Genomic DNA, 17,391 nt, shown 5'->3' with positions numbered 1-17,391 from the left:
TATAGTAGTGAAGCTTACTTTCAGATGTAATGTCACAAATTGTTTATGTTGCCAAGGAAGTCATGTTGGCCAATCTAAATTGTTTTTGGTCTTAAATACAACAATTTGTGTCTTGGTGTTTTGAGATCAAAATCAGTCAAAATTTATTTTTAACACTATTAAAAACAAAACATTTCGTATATTCATATCACTTTAATACATGATTATGTAAACATGCATACAGACAAGGTATAAAGAATACACTTGCTTTGTATATATACAAACTACAGGTACTAGACACAGATCACAATTCTCATGTATAGTGTATATAGTATATGAAATATTCAATACACTTAAGATTTGTATTTGTGTCAAGTCTCTGTGGGCTGACCACTACTACTAAGCATACAATATATATATATGGTAGACTGGGTCGTCTACTGTCACTGGGTTTGGCTTTAGATTAATTCAATCAATAATTAAGCCATGAATAAATTTTAATATCATTTATAAAAGGTCAAACGCATATGACTATTGACATATAAGTGCAAGATGATTTATGTGTATATAGGATTCTTCAATAGGACTTTTAAAGATACTGATAAGTATAACCATACACTGTAGTTCCTCATCATTTCATGTAGTTGTCTCCCTTAGTTCATACATGTACAAATTAAACCATATCACCCACTCTCCCCACAGCACTTACCCATTATTTATTAAACATGTTATAATTAGTTACAGTGCAAACTATTAACTAAAGGAAAATAACAAAAAAGATAATAAATGACTTCAAAATATTAGTTGGCTACATGAAAAGCAAAATACAAATGGTATAAGGTAACTTATTCATAATGTATAAGATTATTACTGATATAAGATAATTTATAATTCAATAAATTGGATTTAAACCTAAAGTCCTATTTACCTTATACATGTACATAGTTAAATTTACTGTGGGTTTCTGACTATATAAAAAAAGAAAGATGTTTTGAGAAAAAAAATGTACTTCTTTTATTAAGTTTTAATGAGACTGTCTCAAAATATTTAGCCTAATTGATATAAATTAAAACAATGTGCCAAGTAAACTACATTGGGAAGAAAATAAATCTTAAATTCAATTAATGGCGTGAGAAGAAAAGAAATTTATTGTAATAACATAACAAAAATAAAAAATAATTACAAGAAATTGTAGTTCAATGGAGATGATGCCTGTTTTAATTGTCTTACTGGGCTAATGATTTAAAACATAATACAATTAATTAAAAAAGAAAAAAATAATGATTATCAATTATGGATTTGTAAATGATAATCTTCTAACAAACTTTTCACATAAAATGTCGACAATAAATCATTAAGTCCATAATCATTATCACACAAAATGCAACATGAAAATCTACACTAACAATAATAGCATATCACACATTTTATAGTACATCAGTAGTATTACCATTAATAAGTAATGTGAGAATAAGACAACTTCATAGGTAGGTTAATGAAAACCCCAAAAAATATTAAACAAAGCATTTTAATTTGTTAAGTTTGTTAAAGAAATACTGTTACTTCCCTTGCATTGTGAAACTTCATTAACTATTGGCTACATTTGAACTTTTTATAGATAAAAGGGAACTTAGTTCTTGACAAAATATTTTGTATAGTTTTGAATATTAATTATTGTTTGAGAGAAAATGGTGCATATAACTGCAATGTAATTGAAAAATCAATTCAATCTTGTGACCAGAAGAAAATACAATTTACAACAGCTGTTTTAAGATTGATTAAAATAAAAACATGACATTATGATCAATATTCCCTTAATATGGATATTGATTTTTACAGTAGGAGATATTCACAGTATATTCACAATCATTAATTATACATGAAGTTACCACACATATGAAGGATGTCCATAATACAAGTATCGGTACTTTGATGACATTTATATGATAATCTAAAAGTTTGATGCAGATTAAATAATAATTGTTAAATATGGATGATTGATTAAAGGACAAGAAATGCTATAAGAACCCACTGATAAAAAACAGACGCTTCTGTATTTTATCGAAAAAATTAAATACACTACTGCACAACGTCATTTCCACTAATGTCCATTTTTTAAAGAAAAGTCGAAGCTGGGCCTCTAGTCACTGGGAATTTATCTTGGAGTACTCGTGGTCCGTCGAGGCATCTCCTTTGATGTCAGAGTTGACTTGCCCTCCACAGCCCTGAGAAACTGTTCCAGCATGGGCTAAAAACAAATCCTTTAAAACGCTAAGTTCTTTGGAGAGAATTTGAACTTTCTGCTCCAACATTTCATTCTCAGAGCGCAGCCTGTTGACCTGCTCACTGGTTTCCTTAGCCTTGGCACGGCTCTTTTCGCGACTTTTTCTGACAGCAATGTTGTTTCTTTCTCTCCTCTTTGTATACTCATCACTACCTTTCTGGTACCTTGACTTCTTGGTATGGTTTCCATCCAACTGATGGATGTCATCATCAGAGTCGGACATGCTCTCGTAATCCATGTTTCTCTTAGGTGGCATGTTTATAAGAAATTAATTGAAAAAAATGTGGCTCTGCTTAACGATTCTTTTGAATTTTTGTCTATAGGCCTGGGAACCTGTGGATAAAAAAAAGGAAAATTTATTACATATTTCACAAAAATAGGTAGATTCCAAAAAGGACAACAAATAAATGTTTAATTAAATTATTACCTTAATTTGCATGGTTTTAAAAATAAAGATACAATTTAGATTTAAGTTTACTTTGTTATACGACCTAACAGCCGGGGCCATTATTCGGTCTTTGCATATTACAGAGATAGCTCTCTTGCGGGTAGGTATCGATTGTTACGTCATTATTTTGTGATAGCAAATCCCGCTGTTTTCTCCGAAATGTATGACGTTACGCTTGCAAATACATGACGTCACAATCAATACCTACCCGCAATGACAGCTAACTCTGTAATATGCAAATACAGAATATGGATGTGCAAGGTTTGGAAGGGGAGAGATACCTGCTGAAGAATCAGCTTACAGTCATCATCAGTATGCTAGCTTGTTTCAAGCATTGGGATACGCAAACTTGTTAAAAGTTGTGTCTTTTGGGGCAAACACTTTGAGAAAGAAAGGAGAAGTGTGGCAGAATCTGACATTTTCTCCTATACTAAATTCCTCTACTTGAGTTGGGATAACAAGCACTTTTTTTTTCAAATACGTTACTGGGTTATTGGTCTTTTGCATGAATTTCATGATACTGTATTAGGACAGGAGAAAATGTAGTGACCAGACCACGGTTTAGACCCAGGACCTCAGAACACTTGCTTGATGCTCTACTGATTCAGCTACCTGGTCACCGATAATAAACACAATCCAATATGGGGGTTCTGATATACCAAAACGATGTGGGTAAAGTACAATTTACCACCGAATGAAGTCCCACCTTCCATTGATTATAACGTCATGAAACTCACGTCAAATGAAGACGTCATAATCATCAGATGGATCATGGTGGGTAATTTCGGGACCTCAAACCCTGTATTTCGCTACATTTCTTCTTCCTTTCTTCAAGTCTTTGCCCTGAAGACACAACAACCCACAAGTTGGCTTATACCATGTCAAGCATACTCCATATACCATGCCAAGCATGTTATAATATACTTGTACTTACATTGCTTGAAACAGTGGTTGGCAAGCTCGTAACTTGCACTTCGTAATCCTTTGTATTTTTTTTAAATCATCAATATCAACAGTCTATTGAAATGAAAAACTGGGTAATACGAATAACGTACACATCATTCTAGCTGATGAAATACCCATGGTAATTTGACACAAGTGACAGATACAAAACATCAGCTTGATGGACAACATAACAATGAACTACAAATACGCCTTTAGGCTAAACTATTCCTAGACTTATTCCAGGATAATATGCAGTGTGAGCTACCATCATAAATTTCTAGCAAAAACAAGTTGTCGTGGACAAAATGATTGCGACATCATATGCAAATCAAAGCTAAACAGAAACCTAGGAAGGAAATTCACTGCTTTCGTGACAAAAACCTGTTATTTACACCAGATTTATGCTATTTTGTAACCAGAAAACATGTCTGCAATAAAAGTTAATTGTTATTGAAGTTATAATCACCTCGTAATAAGTTAATAAATGTCGAATTATCCTTCAAATGTTGACTTCGTTTAGCTGTAAACCTGGTCAGAAAGTACAGAGCTTGATAATCTACACAGAATAACTGTGATGCAATAAGCGAATCAGCCAATGAAAGACGGAAAACCCCTAACTTACAAGGCAACGCACCTGATAATTTTTCGACATTTGATTGGTCAATAATGCTTAATGAAAATGTTTTCTTATAAACTTATGTTTTTGAGACACAAATAATTTATTTTCTTATGTTATAATTTAAATTGCCTATAATTACATTATTTATATAAATGATGGAATAAAGACATAAAATTCAACTTTACGGGCAAAATATGATCACAAAATTTTACTGATTCACGCACTTGCTCGAATTTGTTTGACGTCACAAAAATGATAGCGACTTTTTATCTAGGTTAAACGAACATGGGGATATTCCACTGACAAGAACGAGGCAAACGTCATTTCTAAAAATATAACCAATCATAGGACAGTATGATCTCATATACTAAAAATAAAATAATTCACTGAATTAATATGGCGATGAAGAAAATGTAGTTCCACCGGTTAAAGAATCAGGTATATGATTTCAACGAAAGTGACAACTTCTAGTTTTGTGATTTTCTTTTACTCAATAATATAAAACATTATAGGCATGCTTGCATTTTCCTTATTATCAAGGATGAAAGAAATGAAAGTGGATTGATCTGGCGTATGAATGCAGGCTGAGTCCGCGGTGTTTTGATATAAATATAACCACTGGCGAGCGTATCGTCATTGGGTATGTCTAACAATCAGAGTGAGAACCTCTCTAACCGCAATCTTAGCGATTCGCGTGTGCTATACGGACCTCGGTCTGTGTTCCAGTCAAACCTGTTGACAACAACAGGCAAGGCGCTGGATATTCCAGTCTTATCAGTGAATGACAATAACTTCCCAGGTTCACCATGTCCGAACGGAAACTTGACCACTTTTGGCCCTGAATCCCCACGTTTGTACGACATCGGGATTGAAGAGCTGAAGAAAGCATTTTTTGTTGTGAATGGAGAGGAAGAAAAAATACAGTTACCCGACCTGGATCCTATGTTGGAGAACTCAGTAGATATAGACAAACTGTTAAATAGCCAACTTATTGGTGAGACCAATTTGGAGGACTATATTTCTCTTGATCTTGAGGGTGGTCAGACCGCAAGCAGTTTAGAAACCGAGAACACTGTTGTGAATGACAACACTCGCCCGGGTGTCAAAGAATTCTCGTTTCCTAGTGCTCAACCAGAATCTGAATATATGCAGCAAGGACAGGTTGTTGAGGATCTTCTGGGACTCGAAAAGGTGGAGTGGCAACAGATTGTTACCATTAAACCGGAGGATTTGGGGCTGCCCACCTGCCAGTCAAACAACGTGCTTCTGGAGCCGGTCACTCGTTTGTTGACACCATCAACAACGACGTGTGCCCCTCCCACGCCCCCACGCACTCCGGCACCAGTGTCACCGACTCCAAGTACATCTTCATCTTCAACGGAGCCAATTTCACCTCGTGGTCCCCTCCCCAGGGGCAGACCTGGACGTAAACCTGCCGGTAGTGGTCCCATCCGACATAGCAGGAAACGCCAACTTGATAAGGAAAGTGAAGAATACAGGGATAAGCGTATGAGAAACAACGTTGCTGTGAGGAAAAGCAGAGACAAGGCAAAACTTAAACAAGTTGAGACCGAAAACCGTGTTGAAGGTTTGCTAAGTGAAAACGAATCATTACAAAAGAAAGTTGAACTTTTATCAAAAGAACTAAACGTTTTAAAAAGTCTTTTCGTCAATGTTGGCGCAAATTTACCCGAGAACTTTCTTAAACTTGTCGCTGACATCGGGAAATCCTGACAGAGAACTGACTCTTAATTGTGTATATAAATTTTCAGACTTTGTGAATATTTTGTATAGTAGTGATGCTTATCAAAATAGAAACAGTAATGGCACTGGAAAAAATGGCAGCAAATCTTCTACATGTAACGTTAAATGGACACTATCAAAGTTGGACACTGTCCCTTCGGCATTGGGAAATGAAATTCATCTTCAACATCATCAACATTATGTGATATGGGACCAGTTATGGGCCGGAACTTTTATATTGAACTCTCGTGTATTGTCTGATGTGAACAAATGTGAGAAATGCTGTAGACAATTACACGAACATTGTGGCGAAAGATCTTATAAATGTGAGACCAATGGTAAAGTTTACGGTAAATGTTTTGTTGAAAACCATTTACAGTGTTTTCTTGCTAGTTTTTCTACTTTTGGTATACATTTTAGAATATGTTATATAAAACTTGAAAAATCAAATTATATTAGTTTGTCTTGATTCACGTTGCATTATCATACATATATCAACATGAAGTAAAGATACAGACTGATACACTACACTCTTCAATTGGTGGCGGTACATTTATGCATTACTTTTGATATATTGATATACTGTCTTAATTAGATGTTAATTAATATATATGAACACTTTTTGGTGATGGTAAATGCATAATTTTGATCTTTGCTACCATTTTTAAATATAGCATAGAGATATATAAGAATACAGATGGGTGATGGTAAATAAACTACACATGCTGTTATAATAATTCTTTTCATTTACTTGTATCCTAATTGAACAGAACACGTTGGTTATCACAACTCTGTATGACTTTTCTACATACCGTTTTCATTTGCACTGAAAAATATTCTATTACATAACACATCACACATTCTGTTTGTAAATTAAAACATGTCACATGTAAACATTGTACATCAAACGATTTGTGACGTTTTTCTTTTAACAACAATCTAATGTGGTATACTCTCTTTCCATGGGCTCGACTGAAAGGACTCACAAAGTACTTCTCAATGTCACCACATCATCCAGGCCAAGGTTTATTCAAACAAACTTCAGTTAAAAAAAAAGAACACACACACATAACAGGAGGAGATAATTAAGCTTTGACTTGAAGACTACGATGTGAGCACAAATGCTGAGAGAACTCCTTGAAACCAGTCTGACACATAGGCTGGACTCGTTCGAACCTGACCTGCTTTGACGAGTCGATCATAATCCATAATTGATTTACTGACAGAACTCAGTTTGTCATTATGATGCTCAACATTGTTTACTATCAACAAAATGGTTTCTTATAAAAGAAAATAATCTGTACTAAAACTCCATGATTTTGCCGAAAAACAAGAAAAAATATCAACATGAAAAAGAGTAAAAAGATATCCACAAATATACTTATACAGGTACATTGGACTTATAAGATGAGGATGTGCATTTTTTTCAAAACAATAAAACAAAGGCCACGTTAACTGGTCATCACTACACAAAACTGTTCTCAGAAAACGATAACAAATTCCCATATTTGAGGAATATGATATATTTGAGAGGGGAAAAAAACAAAAAACAAAAAAACGGCAGATACATATCTATCATGCTATTACTGAAAACGTGACGAACAATTGAAAAACGATTTTAAATCACATGCCATTCCTCTGTTCACCAATTTACAAAATTGGAAAATTACAACTGATATAATGAATACCACGTGCATAAAATGTGTACTGACACAAATGCATTGTGGAATGTAAATAAGTAATCCCGCCACTGCCAATAAAGTCTAAGTAATGAACAGTTATCCTGATAACACTATAAAATATCATTCTGATTGTTTGGTTTAAAAGGAAGGAGATAGTAAAAAGATAAACACAAACAAATGAAACATAATATGGCATCAACCAACAGAGCACTTAAACATGTGAAGGTTATTGAAAAGTGATCTGGAAGTTTAAACACTATTTATATCTGTGATTTTTTTTACTCGAAATTTACAATTTTGTGTGGACAAATATGTTTTTTGTTACTTCTTTAAATGGTTTTAGATTTAAACAAAAAACGTGGCTATTCACAACAAGTTTTTGTTATTCACCTTATCTTTCACAGGTCTAAATTCATGACAAAGTTCATTTTATAGACAAATTTCAATGGTTACAGAACACCAAAACTGAATATAGAAGATAAAATAACGAGAGTCTCCTTTGTTCCACATGTGGTATATTTATATTGTACAAAAATTCAATTTTGTCTGTTATACATTTGCAAATAAGGCTTACAAAAGCTAATTTTGTATTTGACAAAAATAAATTAGCACTTGCATGGAAAATAAATTGTCACGGCAGTAAATTTCACATCAAATATTTTTTCTTAACAAAATGGGAATTTTGTAAGACAGAAAATGATTGTTATGAACATAGGTATAACAAAATTTCATTTTGCGAGCAGTCCGAAATATGTTTTGATTTACAGACAAAAAAGTATCAATTGACGTCCGAAGAACTAAGTTTACAGACATTTTTGCAAGAAATTCCTTATACACAAAAGATTAGTCTCTCCCTGTTTTGGTTTGGCATACTCTTATGTATACAATGATAACTAATTCATATTTTATCTATATCGATTTAAAATAGAAGTTGTTAACGGCTTTACGAATACATGGAGAGGACGTTATACCAGCGTAGAAATTTAGATTCTTTACTTTGACACAAATACATGTGCATTGTTTAGACAGGGAACAAAATGACACACTGGCCTGCTCGGACTCTATCAATACACCTTACCAAAACAGAACCAGACTACAGATACGGCAATTTGAGAATTGATGTATCCTTTACAAACTAGACTGAAGCGGTACATCACTAGCTTTAACCAGACAACATTCCAATGGTATCTTAATTACAATTTATGTGTGTTGGTTAGCTTTCAACTGCAAGGTGATAAATGCATTCATGTAATATCATTTTAAGGCGGGAAAGGATGATTAACTAACCTAATATTAGCTTGTTAGTATGCATGCATATATCATAAGTTTTACTAAACAAGAGGCCGGTGGCCTAAATATCCACCTGAATCTGATACAAAATGTCATATTGCCCCATGCACGCACCAGATTCTTAATGTCAGTGAACATAAAATTATGATATATAAATGACCAGAAAATGGCAGAAGATCTAACATTTTTTTTAAATAATAATCTTAAAAAATTCAACTTTTATATAAAGTAAGTAATTTTATCCATTTGACCTTCGAAATAAAGAGTATTTGATTCCATCACATCTGTTGAAAGATTTTTTTTTATCTTTAGCGCTGCCCTTAGGTTCCTCAGGGTCAGCCAGAACCAATATGGCTATAATGCTATTGTAATCTCATACTAATAGTTCGAACTAGGATTTATTCCTTTATCATTTTTTAAACTATAGGAAACTTTTGTCCCTATCTGCAAGGGAAAATGTTAGACCACACGGCCATAGAATTTGCAATTTTTGTAGAGGGTCTGAAGACCATTCAATCTATAAAGAGTATTTATTTCCACCACACCTATATGAGTGAAAATGATTTTTAACTTTTAGTCAATCTTACCCCTGTTTGCCCTTCCAACAGCCCCTTGGGGGATGGTACATTATCATTCACAAGTTAGATTGACATTAGGCCAAAGAAGGTTTCTACAAAATTGGTTTCAGTACCAATTTTAGAAGGAGTCAAAAATGTAAATTGTTCAAGGACACACACGAAGCACGACGACGAACCATGGCGATTAGAATAGGCTTCATCTCAGGTGACCTAAACATTTAAATAGGTAAAAGATAACCACTGTAATGTTATGTATGCACAAATTTAAGGCAATGCATTAGTTACAGCGAGTTAGTTATTATGGAAATGAAAAATTTCCACTTTTATTTTAATAATGACAAGTGATTAATAAAACCATTCCAGATTAAATAAATCAAATTAATTAATTATGAGTTTAGTTAACATAAAGATGCATTAGTGTTATATAAGTAATGTGATATTGTCATGTTTTACATATACAAGTACATATATAATCCATATAAGATTAAATGTAGTAAATGTATACTTTCATTGACGTATGTCAATGTGAGTCCAACATGCATCACCACACAGAAATACACAAGAATAACAGAATCGATGAAAAATAGGGGGATCAGAAGTACATTGATCAACTTTTATAATAGAAGTACACCGAATTAAATGACCATTTATCAGTTCACAAGATTATAATTATGTAAGTGTACGAATCATGGAACCGTGTATAATTAACTGCAGGATATGCCTTCATTATGTGCATATATATTACAAAGAGGCTTACAGCAAATATCAATATCCATGAGAGCATATAAGCCACGGACAAAAGTCTTCAGTATAGTAACCGGTACTTTTTACACACTTCCATTTATAACATTGATTATAATAACAATTATCAGTAGGGTCCTATGGATTGAAATCATATCATGCATAAAACATGCAAAAATCAAGATGCAGTATCGTATATTATACACATAATATACAAGGACATAAATACCACCCCTAACTATCACACACAGGTGGTAGTATGCCTTCATATTTCATTGACCCTTCTAGTGAATAATGCAAGTAACAATTCAAGAAAAAAGTAATAATGCTTCCACGTAAAAATATGATCGAAGTCATTTAAAAGTGTAAAACAAGATGAGGATATGTTCTAATTAAATCAAATCCAGCCAAACGTCACTTATTTGTATAATACAAAGTTATCTGTCCTTATGGATAACTATTGATTGTTACGTAATGTTTTATGGGTACAATATAAAAAAAATTACGTCATTTTTGCACACAACGTAATGACGTTATTCTTGATACCTACCCGAAAGGTAAATGTAATACCCAAAGACTGGATAAAAGGAACAACTTTATTGACTACAACTACATGCAAAGGATTAGCAGCACTAAAACTGTTTATGGTAAACTTGTAGCATACAGCCAGCGATTTATCAAATAGATATACAAAAGTGTATTCTAGACTAAGTGATTGCTCTCAAGAACGTATATGAGATCCTTGTTTTTTCTATATTAAAATAAATTAAAGTTTCACTGGCTATGCTCCAATAAGGAATGCTGGTCTTATATTGTCACTCCGTTAACTAAAATGGAATAGTATAGTGATATACAAATAAATCATATGTACTAGCCACACAACCGACATCACACCCGGGTCTACTAACTACCCTGGTTTGACAGTCGAGATAGTTCTTGTTTAGTATGGGAGTATTAGTAATGTGGTTAAGGTCGCTGACCTACCGACTTCTTTTTTATCTGTCGTATTTCTCAAATCGATCTACCCAGAACTCATTAAGTCAAGCGTTAATAGCACACCACAGGAACAGTACACGTGTACCTAGGTAATAGAAAGTGATGGGGCAATGTTTACAGCAAGGTATTGATCCAAAAATCAAAAATATTAATTAAAAAGTATGCAAATAATAACACTACACAAAATGTATAATTCAAATATGTGCTCTAGATAATGAATTTGCCACTGGAATATTTTGGATGTATATGAATTACCATAGGTAAAAGTTGCACATTGATTTGCTTACGATAGCCTTGTAAAAAGCAAACAGCAAGGATCATACATTGAATGCAGTTTTGATTGTGACGACATCCACCCTACAGCCAGATCAAGTGTTTGACACTCGAGCACAGTACAATACCAAATTTTTAGTATTGGTCGTCATTATTGATAGAAAAGATATAACCATAAACGGAATAGATAAAATACATTATGATGTTAACAAACAAAGCCAGTTCAATTGTTGAAACTGGAAAAATGTGTCAAAGGATGCCAAAACCCAATAAGTATAGCTATCAAAGTCACATCAACAACCAGGGTTATATAAGGACATGCTAAGTCACCAGGCGCGGATCCAAGGGGGGGCGGACCCGGCGTACGCCCCCCCTAAAATAGGAGAGAGAAAAAAACAGAAAAAGGAAAAAGAAGGGAAAAAGAAAGAGGGGAAGGAAGGAAAAGAAGGAAGAAAGAAAAAAAGAGGGAAAAAGGGAAAAAATTAAGGAATTAGATAAAGAGTGAGAATTAGACAGAAAGCTCCATTTCCTACCTTTACCGTTTGATGTTATCATTTTAAAATCTAAATGTATTCGACTTTGTGGTTCATGCATGACCATACTTGTATCCAGGCGCAATGTAATATTTATAATTTTTTTTCGTGTAAGTTAAGGGTTTATCTCCATCGCTTAAAAGGTACAATGTAAATCCCTTTAAGTATTTACTTTTTCCAAAAAAAAACCCCGATAAAATCCCAATATATTAGATAATTTCTTGTCATTAATATTCAATATTGACAGGTTATATCTCGATATCCTTAGCAATAAAAGAAAAGGGGCAGGGGGTGGGTGGAAAGAATTGTAGCTGGCCATGAGTATTTGCTGGTTGACTATATATCATTCCCTTCGTTTTCCAGGTTGTAAATGATATATTACACATTTTTGAATCAGCATTAAAGTCTTGTATTAAATCCGACTATCAATTCACAAATGTGTGCGTACTTTCAAAACGCCAGTTACAAGATCACTACTGACGCCAAATGCTTCTAGAAGCCTTTATTTGTCCTAAGAAAATGTGTGTAAAGAACAAGGAGCCGCAAAGCTTGGCATTATCCCCCGCGCCCAGTTGTGTATGAAAGCTCAAACATAAAATAAATGAAGCTCATTGTAACTAAGAGTTTAAATCTTGATATTGTCATCCATGTAGGTTTAACTATTTGAACAGAGCTAAGTATTGTCCTTGAATAAATTCATACAACAATATATAGCCCGGAATAGAAAGGAAACTTTAATAATATGGTATTTTTGAATAAGTTTCCATGGTAACAGAAAAAGTATCGAAAATGAAAGGTTCCCATTAGCAAAAGGCACAACTAGAGCACTAGCCTAACATGTACAGAAAGTTTCGTGTAGCCAAGTTGAACGGTTTTCGAGTTATAGCCCGGAATAGAAAGGAAACTTTAATAATATGGTATTTTTTAATAAGTTTCCATGGTAACAGAAAAAGTATTGAAAATGGAAGGTTCCCATTAGAAAAAGGCACAACTAGAGCACTAGCCTAACATGTACAGAAAGTTTCGTGTAGCCAAGTTGAATGGTTTTCGAGTTATAGCCCGAAATAGAAAGGAAACTTTAATAATATGGTATTTTTGAATAAGTTTCCATGGTAACAGAAAAAGTATCGAAAATGAAAGGTTCCCATTAGCAAAAGGCACAACTAGAGCACTAGCCTAACATGTACAGAAAGTTTCGTGTAGCCAAGTTGAACGGTTTAGGAGTTATAGCCCGGAAACGATACTCGGACGGACGGACGGACGCACGGACGGACGGACGCACGGACGCACGGACGGACAGAGCCCAAATCAATATCCCCCGCAAACGCGTTTCGTGGGGGATAAAAAAGTGGAATGCGACAGAAAATGAGAGCTTCTAGGGTCTGGGTGCACCCCATGGCCAGATGCCTTCCTTTTTTGTTTCAATAAAAACATATCTTAACGATAATGTTATAAGATAGGCAAACGATGTTAAAAAATCAATGCACATGACAAAAGGCTCCCTATTAGAAAACAGGATGATAGCAATGGCTCCTGGCACCTTATGGCCATAGACAAGACCACTAACCTTCTTTTCTTTAATTGTCCAATACACGAATTATGAAGATTGTGTAAGTTAGGGAAAATAAATTATCTAATCTGACAGATAATGTATAAAAGTAAAAGCTTATATCGTTAAAAAAGTTCACATGCACTTTCATTAGTCCTATAAAAACCTTCAATAGGCGGACCCTAGCTGCAATATTGTAGCTCAAAAGACTTTTAGACTGAAAATGGTGTCTTCTTTAGAGCTACAATTGTTCCCTATTACTTCAAAACCTTCAAAAAAGTATGAAAAACTGTGTCCGAGTGATTTTCGGAGGCAGTGCTCCACTACGATACATAGGGACCAATTCGTACCCGGCCTAAAGGCATAGTAGGCCGGGTAAGTATATTCGTTCTAGGCGGCCCCCAGACCCCCATCCTTTTCTTTGCTTCGTGCCTCTATGAATAGATATTCAGATTTTAGGCAGTGCAATTCTATAACTTTATATTCAAAATATGACATTAGACGTCAAAAATAATAAACGAACATTTTAACATGGCTTCAATTATTTTTTGGAAAAGTGTACATTTATTAGAGGGCTTCTGGGGGCCTAGGCGGCCCCCAGACCCCCGCCCTTCTTCGCTTTAAATGTCCATATAAATATTCAGATTTTGATATTGCAATTCTGTAAGTAAAAAAAATTCAATCAAAACTTCAAATAAAAAATATGACACGAAAACCATAAATAAAAATCCTTAAATGGCTTCAATTATTTTCTGGAAAATGTGTTCATGAAATCCTCAGAATGCAGGATTTTGCACCATTTATTAGAGGGCTTCTGGGGGCCTAGGCGGCCCCCAGACCCCCGCCCTTCTTCGCTTTAAATGTCCATATAAATATTCAGATTTTGATATTGCAATTCTTTAAGTAAAAAAAATTCAATCAAAACTTCAAATAAAAAACATGACACGAAAACCATAAATAAACATCCTTAAATGGCTTCAATTATTTTCTGGAAAATGTGTTCATGAAATCCTCAGAATGCAGGATTTTGCACCATTTATTCGAGGGCTTCTGCGGGCCTAGGCGGCCCCCAGACCCCCGCCCTTCTTCGCTTTAAATGTCCATATAAATATTCAGATTTTGATATTGCAATTCTGTAAGTAAAAAAAATTCAATCAAAACTTCAAATAAAAAATATGACACGAAAACCATAAATAAACATCCTTAAATGGCTTCAATTATTTTCTGGAAAATGTGTTCATGAAATCCTCAAAATGCAGGATTTTGCACCATTTATTCGAGAGCTTCTGGGGGCCTAGGCGGCCCCCAGACCCCTCGCCTGATTTGCTTTGTCCCACGCCCCCTCTAACCTCAAAACCTAAATCCGCCCCTGGTCACGTAATAAATAGCGTTTTTAAGTAAAATGTCAAGGTCACATCAGCAACCAAGGTCATATAAGGAAAATGTCAAGGTCACTCAAATAACTAGGGGATGTGAGGATATATTCAAGGACACACAAAAAACCACGAGACACATATGGAAATAGTACAGAAATACAACCAACAGTCATTGTACAAAAAAGCCAAGGATATCTATGCCAATTTGAATAGTGGGAAACTGATGTGATGCCATTTTGAGGGTTATGTTAGAAGTATTACACTAACATTTATAGAAAAGCATATTAAGTATTACAAACAATGTTCTGGTACGTTTGATGACCCAGTCGATGAATATGATGTAATTTTATCCGAAACGTCAGCGTCCTAAGGAGCAAAACATTCACAAATGTGTATATATCCGTTAGGTATAAGCAAACTTATATTGGCATTCTTGGGTAAAATACGAATATATGAAAACGCTATTCATAATGAAACTATCCATCCATTTAACACGGGAACGAAGTGGTAGATAGAGAGAGAAAGCCAATCAATAGTCAGCAGTCTGGGTAGATTTACAGGGAACAATTACTGTCGGTTCTGAATGATTTATACGTGACCATGTTAATCACGTACGAGAAAATATCATCAGTCTACAGCAATACAAACACGTTGACGTGTTCTATGATGCCTTTTCTTTCTTTTCGCTTGGCGATGAAATCGGGCACTAACGTGACTTCTAACTTTGATATACAGGAGATAGCTAGTAGATGTCATTGGTTAAATATCAATAATAGTAATCCATCGACAGTGAAGATAAAACTCCACAGAAAAAAGTGAGGGATTATAACCTGAAGAATGAGCTCATTGTTTCCCTCTATAACACCCACTTTACACATAGTAGACAAAATTACACCAAGTCTGAACCTCAATCGCAAAATTATTGATCATAAAGCATGGGAGGATATTTCCGAGAAACATTATGGGTTAATTTGATTTTTCGCCTTGATTTGTGCACAATGTCCCCAATGTTTAGTGTCAATATTTAGTACCACAGTAACTACAATTGTCTGATTTGTACCTAGACGTCTAGTCACTCCCAAACCACACACTTGTCAATGGACGTCACAGGAAGTGATAGTGACTACAATTATTTTCCTGTAGCTTCATGTCAAGTGTGATTGGAGCTTTAATATGAGCTGACTTATTTTATTAAATGCTACATGAATGACCCGTATGTCTATAAAAACGCATATAATTGGTAGTATTGATGTCACTGTGATATCTGATATCTTGTGGTTTATGGTAAAAATTGTAGAAAAATGTATGTAGGCTCGATACGTTAGAGAAAAATGCATGCATAATATAGACTTTTCTTACCAAAATTTCGCAGAATGTTCATCAATTGAATTATGGCCGCTCAGCGAATCTATCATATCGTCCTCAAAACATTGTACGCAACACCAAAACTAACATAAATCCTGACTCGGCCCAGTAACAAGGTATACAATGCCTTCCTCAAAGCAACTGAAGCAAACTTCATATAAAAGAAGATAGGAGAGAATAAATAAACATTTTAAAGAATTATAGTCGCTCTTTTCAACATAATATTTGACACAGACACTGCAATCTTCAGTTAGGGTCAATGTTTTGGGTAGGTACCTATAAATATTAGTTGATTAAAATCTGCTTAAAGGGATCCGTTCAAAAACTATACATAAAAAAAGAAAATTATCACTTGCGAATGGTATGTGCAGAAAATAAAAGATTTGACATCTCGTTGATAAAATATCAAGAAGTAGGGCAGTTTATGAGATCCACCTCCCTAAACCTGTCACATGACCTAAGATAATGATTTGACTATACAGCTACCTGAATAAATCGGTCATCAACCACATTCTTAACCTGAACACTGCAAGGTAGAGTCAGTGTTACGGTTCAGACACAACACGCTCATATTTGTACTTTGTAGTCAGTATATTAGATATCCACACCGTGCCCTTACTATTGAAAAATAAAATGTCGTACTAAGTTATATACGACATATAAAATTAAACTCTAGTCAATAGGAAAGTGCTTTTAAAACGGCTTATCTTTCACCTTGACAAGCTTTGTGTTTGTCCAATAGTGCAAATGTACCATGCGTTGGAAATGTCGGCCATTATTGATAGAACATATATAACTATAAACCGAAAATATATTATGAACAAAAAAAGGTGGGGAAAAACCAAGAAACGCCTATTGAATATTAGAAAAAAGCATAGAGGGCATCTAAACTAATCTAGTACCATGTCTTTTGTTGCACATTGAGACCGACATTATAAGATGTCCATGTGCCATGTGACGTGTTCTGAAATCTGGAAAATGCTATACTCA

General features: G+C 34.5%; 2 protein-coding genes across 3 annotated transcripts; one reads left to right on the top strand and one right to left on the bottom strand.

The window, feature by feature from the left end:
• Positions 1-172: 172 nt before the first annotated feature.
• Positions 173-4,281, bottom strand: LOC138315557 (CCAAT/enhancer-binding protein gamma-like). Of its 2 annotated transcripts, none has more exons than XM_069256664.1 (2): positions 4,123-4,281; positions 173-2,596 (listed from the first exon to the last, which is right to left on the bottom strand). In XM_069256664.1, the coding sequence occupies exon 2, from the start codon at positions 2,517-2,519 to the stop codon at positions 2,124-2,126; it is 396 nt and encodes a 131-aa protein (XP_069112765.1). In that variant the 5' UTR covers positions 2,520-2,596; positions 4,123-4,281; the 3' UTR covers positions 173-2,123. The 2 variants fall into 2 exon arrangements, with proteins under 2 accessions (XP_069112765.1, XP_069112766.1); XM_069256665.1 differs by lacking the exon at positions 4,123-4,281 and adding an exon at positions 3,449-3,547.
• A 620-nt stretch (positions 4,282-4,901) lies between these two features.
• LOC138315556 (uncharacterized) lies at positions 4,902-6,468 on the top strand. The gene has a single exon (XM_069256663.1). The coding sequence runs from the start codon at positions 4,918-4,920 to the stop codon at positions 6,007-6,009; it is 1,092 nt and encodes a 363-aa protein (XP_069112764.1). The 5' UTR covers positions 4,902-4,917; the 3' UTR covers positions 6,010-6,468.
• The last annotated feature ends 10,923 nt before the right edge of the window (positions 6,469-17,391 follow it).

The sequence above is a fragment of the Argopecten irradians genome, chromosome 2 (genome assembly GCF_041381155.1).
Source record: "Argopecten irradians isolate NY chromosome 2, Ai_NY, whole genome shotgun sequence".
Taxonomy (NCBI): Eukaryota; Metazoa; Mollusca; class Bivalvia; order Pectinida; family Pectinidae; genus Argopecten; species Argopecten irradians.
Note: the sequence above shows the minus strand (reverse complement) of the source record. Positions and strands in the feature narration are given on the sequence as shown.

What these genes read in the sequence shown, in the direction of transcription:
- LOC138315557 (XM_069256664.1), bottom strand. Translation starts at nt 2,519, where the DNA reads ATGCCACCTAAGAGAAACATGGATTACGAGAGCATGTCCGACTCTGAT.
- LOC138315556 (XM_069256663.1), top strand. Translation starts at nt 4,918, where the DNA reads ATGTCTAACAATCAGAGTGAGAACCTCTCTAACCGCAATCTTAGCGAT.